The sequence below is a fragment of the Xiphophorus maculatus genome, chromosome 4 (genome assembly GCF_002775205.1).
Source record: "Xiphophorus maculatus strain JP 163 A chromosome 4, X_maculatus-5.0-male, whole genome shotgun sequence".
Lineage (NCBI taxonomy): Eukaryota > Metazoa > Chordata > Actinopteri > Cyprinodontiformes > Poeciliidae > Xiphophorus > Xiphophorus maculatus.
The window spans coordinates 26638764-26650734 of NC_036446.1; the positions used below are offsets into that span (position 1 = coordinate 26638764).

Sequence of the window (11971 nt, forward strand, 5' to 3'; positions counted from 1 at the left end):
GTCTACAAAGTCAAAAGCTGTAAAATACAAATTTTCTAAATATCTAAACTCACTTTGCACAGCCATTTGTGCTCATGTGAGTCACATAATCTTTGGCACCCTCGTCATACACAGAACCAAGTACGCGAACTTTCTCCACAACACGTTGCACTGCTCCACCCATTTGTTGTTACTGAGATGATAGGAAACAGTTACCTTGCAGCTCCCATCCTGAAAATGGTCCTCCTGTGCCACGGAAGAGGACTTGGCCTGGATGTCCATCAGGGGAACCGAACCCTGTGCCTGGCGACGAGCTTTGCTGTTGGTCTCTCTCGGCGCTCCCTCCATCTATAAATCAATAGAAGCTGTCCTTTTTTGTGCAAAGTGAACATATACTGTACATTTCACTATCTTAAAGTCTGATATATTTTCTGAAACGGTGTCATACCTGCTGCTCCACTGGATTCAGCTTGTAGGGATCGGAAATTGAACGACGCTTCGCACTCGCCTTCTAATAAGAAAAATAGAAGAAATTATATAGTTGTTACAACAAACTATAGCACATCAAATTCAAATGATTATATTTTTTAAAATTAAATAAAATACCTTTTTCCCCTTTGGAGAACATGTAGGTAGCGTAGTTTCAAGGCCAGACGCAGGAACGATCCGATCCATCTCCTCCAGCAACGCTGGGCTGAAGCACACAGGATTCAGGGGGATGGAAGAGTCCAGCAGGTCTCCCTGTAAAATCAAGTTCCATTTACTTTATAATCTGCACTTTAAAGAAAAGTTGAAATGAACAATCAGGGAGGCGGACACAAAATAAACATGTTAAGAAGTGAAATATACACATTGAAATATACACTTGCAAAATTTTCATTAAATCAAATAAGCATGTATCCAGTACCTTCCGACCACCACCAACCACAGTCCAGGCGGAGGACTCTGAACGACGCGGAGCAGCCACCTCGCTAACCACAACCAGCCGGGGCAGGGGACGTCTCACCGGGGGGGGGGAAGCCGTCCCAAGGGGGGGAGGAGCCAACATCACAGGAGCAGGAGATTTCGGTGCACTTAACTCAAGTTGCGAGCAGACCGCCGCCTCAAGCAACTGAGCAAGGACCTCCATCCCAGGATGGTCGCTCAGGTGAACCTACAATTATAAACACATTTTATAAAATACAGTACGCCTCAATGAAATGTTTACAATAGAATTATGAAAATCAATTCAACTTACGCCATCCCTGCTCCACAAGGCCAGGTTGGTCAACGGGAAGTGTTCAGTGACAGGCAAATACCGAACAGCTTGACAGAAAAAAAAAAAAATGCATTCTTATTTTCAGTCACACTAACGATGTTCTAATTTGAGATAAATTACATACGAAAGGAAAAATAAATTATTTTTTCATAGATCTGAACCCCGAAAACTATAAAATGTAAATTTGCTGAAGTTTTAGTCTAAACACAAATTGTGTACGTCACTTACTTCTCTGAGCAGCCACACGTTGAAACTCCTGCCGCAGCAGCTGTTGCACACTGTCCTCCACGCAAAGGCGCGGTGGAAAGTCCACAATGACCACCTTTAAATTTCAAACCAAATAAAGGAACAAAATTAATATACGCCAACTTTTCTGATATATTTGATCATGGATAAATGCAGTGGATGTTCTACTTACATTAGCAGAGAGGTTGCAGACGGTACTCAACAAAGCGTCAAACGCCACTCCGGCCTCCACGAAGGTCCTGCTGGCGGTTAAGTTGTTACTTGGGGCCAGAAGACAGATCACCTCGGGGGGCCGAGGCAGAACTGCATCCAGCACCTCAAGCCGCAACTCTTCCGCAGAGGCACCGGGGGATGCAAGCACCCCTAAGGAAAAGTCGCCCTTTGGCATGGTAGAATACCCATCCACAATAGCACGCAGATGGGAATCACCAACCAAAAGAGCAAACTGAAAAATAAAAACAAACATTAAAGTTCGCTTATAGAATTTTTGTCATTCAAACCAAGATTTGTATACGAGGTATACAAAAAAAAATACCTTCTTCTCCAGAGCCCCGGCAGTAGGCAGAACCAACTTGCAGCTCCGTCTGGTCACCCGGGAGGCTGGCCACGTCTCCACCCGATGGCGACGCCCCGTCCCACGGCCTGTTTAGAAACGTTTAGTTATCAAGATTAGGCTTTCATGCAGCTGCAAATTTAACAACAAAGATTTTATCTACATACGTGACCCAGAAGAGGTCAGTGGCACACGGGGCTCCTCCTGAAGCATCACGGGAGGCAACATCTGCAAAAGAGTTATTTAAAAAATCTATAGATTAACTACAAACATAACTTGTTTTGGTTATTCTAAATAAATGATCCTGAACTTGTCATGAACATACCTGGTCGGGCAGGCCACCCTCCAGCAGTGGGGAGATCTAAAGAGATAAGTAAAATTAGTAAAGGAAATAATTGTTATCATCCAACAGTAAGTTACTAAAATGTAAAATGACAGCCATACCTTATTTGGCGGAGACCGAGTCGGGTTCCAAGCGCTGGTTGTGAGCAATGGTGTCCCAGCCTGTAAACCCAGAAACTATTATAATCATGCTTAAAGTCTAAACTACATTAAGAACTACAGTTAGACAAAAACAAGTACTTCAATGTTTAATTGTTATACCTTTGCGTCGACCGGCACAATCTCCAGCTTCCTCCATCTCACCTTAGCTGCCTCAGAGCGTCGTCCTCTACGTGGCATCCTGTAACAGCAGAATGAAAAAAAAGAAGAAACCTGGGGGGGGGGAGTTGGTTATTCAAACAATATTAAATGTGTTTGTGAATGCTTTTAACTCAATGTTACTATGTGCTTTTCTTAATATCTAAATAAAATATATTTCTGTAGGATCAACAGGTATCAGTATAATAAGATGGTGTGATGATGCAGAGGTGAGATGCGTAGCAGGCAGCAGTGGAAAACGTCCAAATCACAAAGTCTCGCAGAAGAGAGAAGCTGTAAATACAAGCAAAATACATTTCAATTAAAAAAGGACCATAAAATATATATATATATTTTCAAAATAGGTTAATATTTTTTTTCTGAAATACAAGAATAAAGTTAAAACTGTTCTAAGGTTTCTAAACAAAGCCAATATATTTTTCACAACTGGTGCAAACATAAGTACACTTTACAACTTGGTTAAAAATATACTTAAAAAAAACAGAGATGTTATATCTGAAGATACGAACAAAATTACGAGACTTAAAAACACTGCAGCACTTAATTAGCTTCCTGTGGGTCTAAAACATTTTCTTTCCAGCAAATTTCTAGCTCCCATGATGCTTTGTGTGATTTATAGGCGTTACTTCCGCGCACATGTGTTTACATGTTAACAACTTGCTAACTGGCTTTCTTCAGAGTGTTACACTACAAAATATGTGGGACCTTTCACAGCTTAAACGTAGCACTATGTGGCAATACTGTTTTATCACACACCACAGTTATTCGGGGAGGGATGGCAACTTGAAGAAATGACCGCAAATAACTTGAGCTAGCATAGTTAGCTACTTCACTGACTCAGTTTCTGCTGCTGCGGGTTTTCTTAAGTTCGCTTTTTGTCCATACAATCACAGTAGTACACATAAAGCATTTTGTGTTCTCTAAATTATAATTTACATCATACCAAGCTAATATTATGTAGTTCTGCTGTTTTTCACTGTCGGCACAAAACGGCAGCTGAGAGGATCTGTATCCGAAGCAACTGAGTCAGTGAAGTAGCTTAATATGCTATTTCGGGTTATTTGTGGCCATTTCTGCAAGTCACAATAGCTCTAGGTTGAGGTAAAACAACATTGCCTTATTTCAGCTGATGAGCTGGATGTTAACAGAGATTTTATAGCCTAACAGCTTTCACGAAAGCCAGTTAGCAAATTGCTAACATGTGAAGAAATTGTGGTTCCGGTTTTTGTCGTGGAAAAAAATATTCCATCAAGCTAGCAGCTACGCTATCAGAGCAACAACAACATATTCCACAGCAGTCAAACTTTTAAAATCTATCACATTTCTTAAGGAACACATTACATTTAACAGCTGTAAGCAGTTCTAATAATATAGTAATTAAATTAAACATTGAAATAGTATATTTTATGGACAGAACACAAACACTTCTTACCTTCACCAAGCAGATTCGGAAGCAGAAAGGTCCTTCTTCTTCTTGCTTGTGATTTTTAGCGGCGGGTGACATCTAACGTTAATATGTATTATCGCCATCTACTGGCTGGAGTGTGTACGACAGCATCTCCCCCAATCTAAATTCTTACATATAATCCTGTTACCTTCAAAAATTTAATAACCGCTTTATTTATTTTGTGTTTAATTAATATCTTATTAAGTTTAAATGTCTCTATATCATATTTCCTAATTTATTGTTTTAGCTTCTCTCTACTTGCTGTATATTTTCCACAATTAATTATTACATGTTCTACTGTTTCCATATCCATACCACAATCACATCTACCTGTTGGATTTTTACCAATCAAATGTAAAGTTTTATTTAATCCAGTATGTCCAAGGCACAATCTTTTCATTACTACTTGCTCTTTTCGATTTTCTCCTATTATTTCCATATTCCCTACATTCTTTTGTATATGAAATAAATGATGACCTTTAGTTCCTTCTTCCCACAATTGTTGCCATTCAGATTTAATTTTGCTCTTAATAATTGAATTTATTTCAGACTTACAATACTTTATCTCCATAATTCTACTTTGTTTTAAGGACACCTTAGCTAAATGATCTACCATTTCATTTCCTGCTATATCTTTATGAGCTGGTATCCACATAAACCTAATCTCTTTTTGAGTTAGTTTCATTCTAAATATAACTTCATAAATCTCGTATACTAACTCCATACGAATTTCAGATGAGATACTGTATTTAAAATAGACATTAGTGTTGAGAATGAATCTGAACATATAAGTACTTTTCCAATTTTATTTTGCTCTACCCACTGTAAGGCCATCAGTATTGCAAACATTTCCAGTGTGTAAACAGCTAAATGGTAAGATGTTCTTTGTTTCATAAATATATCTAGTTCAGGAATAGAATAAGCAAATCCTGTTTTATTTGAAACTAAATCTTTTGAACCATCTGTATATATAACTATAAAGGATTTATACATATTCTTAATTCTATCATTTAGAAAACTTGCATTTTGTTATAAACTTCTAGATCAACATTTGCATATGGAAACAACCAAAAAGGAGTACTTGGATAACGCACCGCAGCACAGTACCTCTTTCCCTGTATCCCCATTTCAATAGAGCAGGGGTGTCAAACTCAATTTCACCAAGGGCCACTTCAGCATATTGGCCGCCCTCAATGGGCCACATTGACGGTATAAATCAGGAATGCCCAAGTGCAGTCCTCAAGACTGCAACTTTTAGATGCGTCCCTGCTAAAACATACCCCAGACAAAAAGTTGACTTCCCTCATTAGCAGCAACTCAGTTCTGTAGAGGCCTATGAATGAGTCAATGATCCAGGTGTGTTAGAGAAAGAACGCATCTAAAGTTGCAGAGTGATAGGTCTGGAAAACTAGACTTGGTCAACCCTAGCATAAATGTATGAAAATACAATGTTAAAAATAAATTAAACACCTCATATTGTTAAATAACTGATTTTATGTATTCAAGTTTTAAATATTACATTTGAGTTTGCATGGATGTAAAATTACTGCTCAGTTTAAAAATTACAGTATTTTTAAACTGAGCAGTTTAAAAATATGCTCAGTATTTTTAAACTGCTCAGCTAAACTTCGCTCTTTAGCTCGTTAGCTTGTCGATGTTTCAGTTTTATTCGCTGGGAAAATTATTCTTTGTCTGCTTTGAAGATAAGCAGACAAATAATAAAAAACAAGTTTTGATATTAACTCTCAACTTCATTCACAAAACTTTTTCGTTATTTATTACACAACGAACATGCATTTCACATAAGAACAAAACAATGAGGTAACGTTGCCTGTCCTTGAACACAACGCTGATCCCTCTTCACCCTGTCACCAACTCACACACATCCTCATTGTGTTGTGTTCTGTAAATAAACAAAACACAAGCAAAATCAATAAACTATATACATATTCCAGTATACTGAGTTTTGGTTTTACATTCGTTCTATTTAAATGTAGTTTGTTTGTGCTTACCAATGTTTTCTGGCCGGATGTCAGGCACCGTTTTCCCCTGGTCAGTTCGTCGATGTCTGGTTTTAGTTCTATTCTGTGGCAATCCGCAAAACGGCGTGTAGGTTTTCGTCAGTAATGCGCGATCTGTGCTTGGTCTTGTTTAAAGTCATTATTGAAAACATCTGTTCGCACAGATAGGTGCTTCCAAACGTGGACAAAACACGAGCTGCATGGAGTCGAAGCTGTGGCATCAAATCAGGGGGCAGTAGACGGTAAAAGTCCTCGATTGAAACATCACGGGACTTCACTCTTTAGCTTGTTAGCTTGTCGATGTTTCAGTTTTATTCGCTGGGAAAATTAATAATCAGCTTGAGGTGACTCTGCTGCACTCTAGTGGCGAGAAGCCGTAATGTTGGTTGGTAAGAATCGGAAGGCATTATGGGATATGTAGTTTGTAGTCAATTCGTGCTCAAAACCTATTTTAAGTCAATCAATGGGGCTGTAAAACGGTGGTAGGGGGGAGAGGGCCACATAAAATGACGTAGCGGGCCACATGTGGCCCGCGGGCCTTGAGTTTGACACATGTGCAATAGAGGATCTATCTGCTGCTCATGCAAAACAGTCTATTTTAATCCCATGTGTAATAGTCATTGGGTTAAATCAGTTATATAATGCTGAAAACGCAAGTAGTTGATGTAAAAATATTCAAGGCTTTTATTTTGAAATTTTCAGTATGCTTCATTTCAAAGGGCCAAACTAATACCATGTGTAAGAGTGCTTTGGATGAAAAAGTCAAATAAAGCCAAAAAGAGCAATTACGTCATGTAAAAATATTCAAGGCTTTTATTTTGAAATTTTCATTAAGCTTAATTTTAAAGTTCTGAACTAATACCACGTGTAATTTTGAAATTTTCAGTATGCTTCATTTCAAAGGGACAAACTAATCCCATGTGTAACAGTGCTTTGGATGAAAAAGTCATATACGGCCAAAAAGAGCAATTACATGATGTAAAAATATTCAAGGCTTTTATTTTGAAATTATTATTATGCTCCATTTTAAAGTTCCGAACTAATCCAATGTGTAACAGTGCTTTGGATGAAAAAGTCAAATAAAGCCAAAAAGACAATTATGTCATGTAAAAATATTCAAGGCTTTTATTTTGAAATTTTCAGTATGCTTAATTTTAAAGTTCCAAACTAATCCCATGTGTAACAGTGCTTTGGATGAAAAAGTCATATAAAGCCAAAAACAGCAATTACCTGAGGTAAAAATATTCAAGGCTTTTATTTTGAAATTATTATTATGCTCCATTTTAAAGTTCCGAACGAATCCCATGTGTAACAGTGCTTTGGATGAAAAAGTCATACAAAGCCAAAAACAGCAATTACATGATGTAAAAATATTCAAGGCTTTTATTTTGAAATTATTATTATGCTCCATTTTACAGTTCCGAACTAATCCCATGTGTAACAGTGCTTTGGATGAAAAAGTCATATACGGCCAAAAAGAGCAATTACATGATGTAAAAATATTCAAGGCTTTTATTTTGAAATTATTATTATGCTCCATTTTAAAGTTCCGAACTAATCCAATGTGTAACAGTGCTTTGGATGAAAAAGTCAAATAAAGCCAAAAAGACAATTATGTCATGTAAAAATATTCAAGGCTTTTATTTTGAAATTTTCAGTATGCTTAATTTTAAAGTTCCAAACTAATCCCATGTGTAACAGTGCTTTGGATGAAAAAGTCATATAAAGCCAAAAACAGCAATTACCTGAGGTAAAAATATTCAAGGCTTTTATTTTGAAATTATTATTATGCTCCATTTTAAAGTTCCGAACTAATCCCATGTGTAACAGTGCTTTGGATGAAAAAGTCACACAAAGCCAAAAACAGCAATTACATGATGTAAAAATATTCAAGGCTTTTCTTTTGAAATTATTATTATGCTCCATTTTAAAGTTCCGAACTAATCCCATGTGTAACAGTGCTTTGGATGAAAAAGTCATACAAAGCCAAAAACAGCAATTACATGATGTAAAAATATTCAAGGCTTTTATTTTGAAATTATTATTATGCTCCATTTTACAGTTCCGAACTAATCCCATGTGTAACAGTGCTTTGGATGAAAAAGTCAAATAAAGCCAAAAAGACAATTATGTCATGTAAAAATATTCAAGGCTTTTATTTTGAAATTTTCAGTATGCTTAATTTTAAAGTTCCAAACTAATCCCATGTGTAACAGTGCTTTGGATGAAAAAGTCATATAAAGCCAAAAACAGCAATTACCTGAGGTAAAAATATTCAAGGCTTTTATTTTGAAATTATTATTATGCTCCATTTTAAAGTTCCGAACGAATCCCATGTGTAACAGTGCTTTGGATGAAAAAGTCATACAAAGCCAAAAACAGCAATTACATGATGTAAAAATATTCAAGGCTTTTATTTTGAAATTATTATTATGCTCCATTTTACAGTTCCGAACTAATCCCATGTGTAACAGTGCTTTGGATGAAAAAGTCACACAAAGCCAAAAACAGCAATTACATGATGTAAAAATATTCAAGGCTTTTATTTTGAAATTATTATTATGCTCCATTTTAAAGTTCCGAACTAATCCCATGTGTAACAGTGCTTTGGATGAAAAAGTCATATACGGCCAAAAAGAGCAATTACATGATGTAAAAATATTCAAGGCTTTTATTTTGAAATTATTATTATGCTCCATTTTAAAGTTCCAAACTAATCCCATGTGTAACAGTGCTTTGGATGAAAAAGTCATACAAAGCCAAAAACAGCAATTACATGATGTAAAAATATTCAAGGCTTTTATTTTGAAATTATTATTATGCTCCATTTTACAGTTCCGAACTAATCCCATGTGTAACAGTGCTTTGGATGAAAAAGTCACACAAAGCCAAAAACAGCAATTACATGATGTAAAAATATTCAAGGCTTTTATTTTGAAATTATTATTATGCTCCATTTTAAAGTTCCGAACTAATCCCATGTGTAACAGTGCTTTGGATGAAAGAGTCATACAAAGCCAAAAATAGCAATTACATGATGTAAAAATATTCAAGGCTTTTATTTTGAAATTATTATTATGCTCCATTTTAAAGTTCCGAACTAATCCCATGTGTAACAGTGCTTTGGATGAAAAAGTCATACAAAGCCAAAAATAGCAATTACATGATGTAAAAATATTCAAGGCTTTTATTTTGAAATTATTATTATGCTCCATTTTAAAGTTCCAAACTAATCCCATGTGTAACAGTTACTGAGTTAAACCATAGCAGCAGGTAGTTGAAAAGGCCAGTTAAGTCCTGATCTGTTTCAACTGAGGGTTTCACTATAGATAGAACTACAATGATGCGTATTTGTAGTGCTAATCAGCAGCCAATAGCCTCTTGAGTTCCGTTGCTATGGTTAATAATGGTCTCAGCAGGGTGTGAGCTCTGAGCTCTCAAACACACAATTGTGTGTTTGAGCAAACACGTTTTACTGAAAAACAGCATTGGAAACAAATCCTTCCTGTTCGGGAACCGTAATACATATTCGAAAAGCGTTTGGAGCGTATGAGAGGCCTATGTGTCTTCTGCGATAGTCCCGAGATTCATATCTGTACCTCACTCAGAACATTTACAGCGATGAGAGAAAGAAATGTTGTGCCCAGATCTGAAATTCTATTCAAATACATGGGAGAAAGCCTGAGACAGCCTCAGAAAATCCTGTCGCATGACTTTGCTCTGAAGCACCGTGACAGAAAACCGTACGATCTAGATAAATTTCGAAAACATTTTACCGGAGCAGACAGGCGTATCAATGTCAGGACCGATTTTGATACTAATCGTGCGATATTTGTGGGCGTGATGGCGATTTCAAAAATGATTCGGGCTGAAAAAGGTCTCTTGATTTCTCACTCTAAGCAGCCAGACACGCACTCTAACTTTAAGAAAAATGAGAAACTTTGGGTCGCTTAGAGACAAATTGTGGACAAACCGTAACTGGTATCGACGAGCCGTCTTCACTTTCGAAGAGATCACAGACGTATCTACAAAATGAAATTTGAATGGCATTTCTAGGTGAATTTGTGACGACACAGAAAATTCTCAAAAATAGGGTATTTCTAGGATTTTTCCCATTGACTTATAATGGGGTTTTTTTCGTAGTTTTTTGCGAATTATGTCGCCACGTTAAGCCCGAATCCCACCAAAAGTAATAGCTCCAATGGCATGAATTTTCTGCACGTTTTGATACCTCATTTGTAGGTGTGCACCCAGCGGTATGAGCCGCATTAACGGTTACGGAAGAAAAATAAAGAATTATAACTAGAAAATTTCGGAAGAAATTTAGCCGGGGCCTGCCAAGGCGCGCCCGTGGGGTTCGGGCCCGGCGTCGTCACGCCACAAATCGGCATCGACGCTAAAGAACGCCGCAACGTAATCAATGGCACGCGGAGAACCGCAAGAACGTTAAGCGAGGCGGACGTGCACCGTTCGGTACGATTTAAAATTTTTGTCGAGGCTTTTATTTTGGAAGTTTTGTTAAACTTCATTTCAAAGGGCCAACCTAATCCCATGAATAACAGTCATTGGATAAAATCAGTTATATAGTGCTCAAAACAGCAATAATCTCATGTAAAAATTCTCAAGGCTTTTATTTTGAAATTTTCAGTATGCTCCATTTTAAAGTTCCGAACGAATCCCATGTGTAACAGTGCTTTGGATAAAAAAGTCACATAAAGCCAAAAAGCGCAATTACCTGATGTAAAAATATGCAAGGCTTTTATTTTGAAATTATTATTATGCTCCATTTTAAAGTTCCGAACTAATCCCATGTGTAACAGTGCTTTGGATGAAAAAGTCACATAAAGCCAAAAAGCGCAATTACCTGATGTAAAAATATTCAAGGCTTTTATTTTGAAATTATTATTATGCTCCATTTTAAAGTTCCGAACAAATCCCATGTGTAACAGTGCTTTGGATGAAAAAGTCATATACGGCCAAAAAGAGCAATTACATGACGTAAAAATATTCAAGGCTTTTATTTTGAAATTTTCAGTATGCTTCATTTCAGAGGGCCAAACTATTCCATTGTGTAACAGTGCTTTGGATAAAAAAGTCACATAAAGCCAAAAAGCGCAATTACCTGATGTAAAAATATTCAAGGCTTTTATTTTGAAATTATTATTATGCTCCATTTTAAAGTTCCGAACTAATCCCATGTGTAACATTGCTTTGGATGAAAAAGTCAAATAAAGCCAAAAAGAGCAATTACCTGATGTAAAAATATTCAAGGCTTTTATTTTGAAATTATTATTATGCTCCATTTTAAAGTTCCAAACTAATCCCATGTGTAACAGTGCTTTGGATGAAAAAGTCATATAAAGCCAAAAACAGCAATTACCTGATGTAAAAATATTCAAGGCTTTTATTTTGAAATTATTATTATTCTCCATTTTAAAGTTCCAAAGTAATCCCATGTGTAACAGTGCTTTGGATGAAAAAGTCATATAAAGCCAAAAACAGCAATTACCTGATGTAAAAATATTCAAGGCTTTTATTTTGAAATTATTATTATTCTCCATTTTAAAGTTCCGAACTAATCCCATGTGTAACATTGCTTTGGATGAAAAAGTCATATACGGCCAATAAGAGCAATTACGTCATGTAAAATATTCAAGGCTTTTATTTTGAAATTATTATTATGCTCCATTTTAAAATTCCAAACTAATCCCATGTGTAACATTGCTTTGGATGAAAAAGTCATATACGGCCAAAAAGAGCAATTACGTCATGTAAAATATTCAAGGCTTTTATTTTGAAATTTTCAG

The 11971-nt window shown here is 36.4% G+C and overlaps 1 protein-coding gene across 4 annotated transcripts in view; it reads right to left on the minus strand.

Moving 5' to 3' along the window:
* LOC106700378 overlaps positions 1-3666 on the minus strand; it is a 30268-nt gene extending 26602 nt beyond the window's left edge. For all 4 annotated transcript variants that reach the window (XM_023331838.1, XM_023331837.1, XM_023331835.1 and 1 more), the window contains exons 1-12: positions 2640-3666; positions 2481-2540; positions 2362-2397; positions 2204-2264; positions 2019-2125; positions 1656-1928; positions 1466-1559; positions 1217-1284; positions 887-1132; positions 586-720; positions 428-490; positions 196-327 (exon numbers count right to left, since the gene is read on the minus strand). In XM_023331838.1, the coding sequence (XP_023187606.1) occupies positions 196-327; positions 428-490; positions 586-720; positions 887-1132; positions 1217-1284; positions 1466-1559; positions 1656-1928; positions 2019-2125; positions 2204-2264; positions 2362-2397; positions 2481-2540; positions 2640-2717 (1353 nt within the window). In that variant the 5' untranslated portion in view covers positions 2718-3666. The remainder of the gene's footprint in view (positions 1-195; positions 328-427; positions 491-585; positions 721-886; positions 1133-1216; positions 1285-1465; positions 1560-1655; positions 1929-2018; positions 2126-2203; positions 2265-2361; positions 2398-2480; positions 2541-2639) is intronic.
* Positions 3667-11971: the final 8305 nt, after the last annotated feature.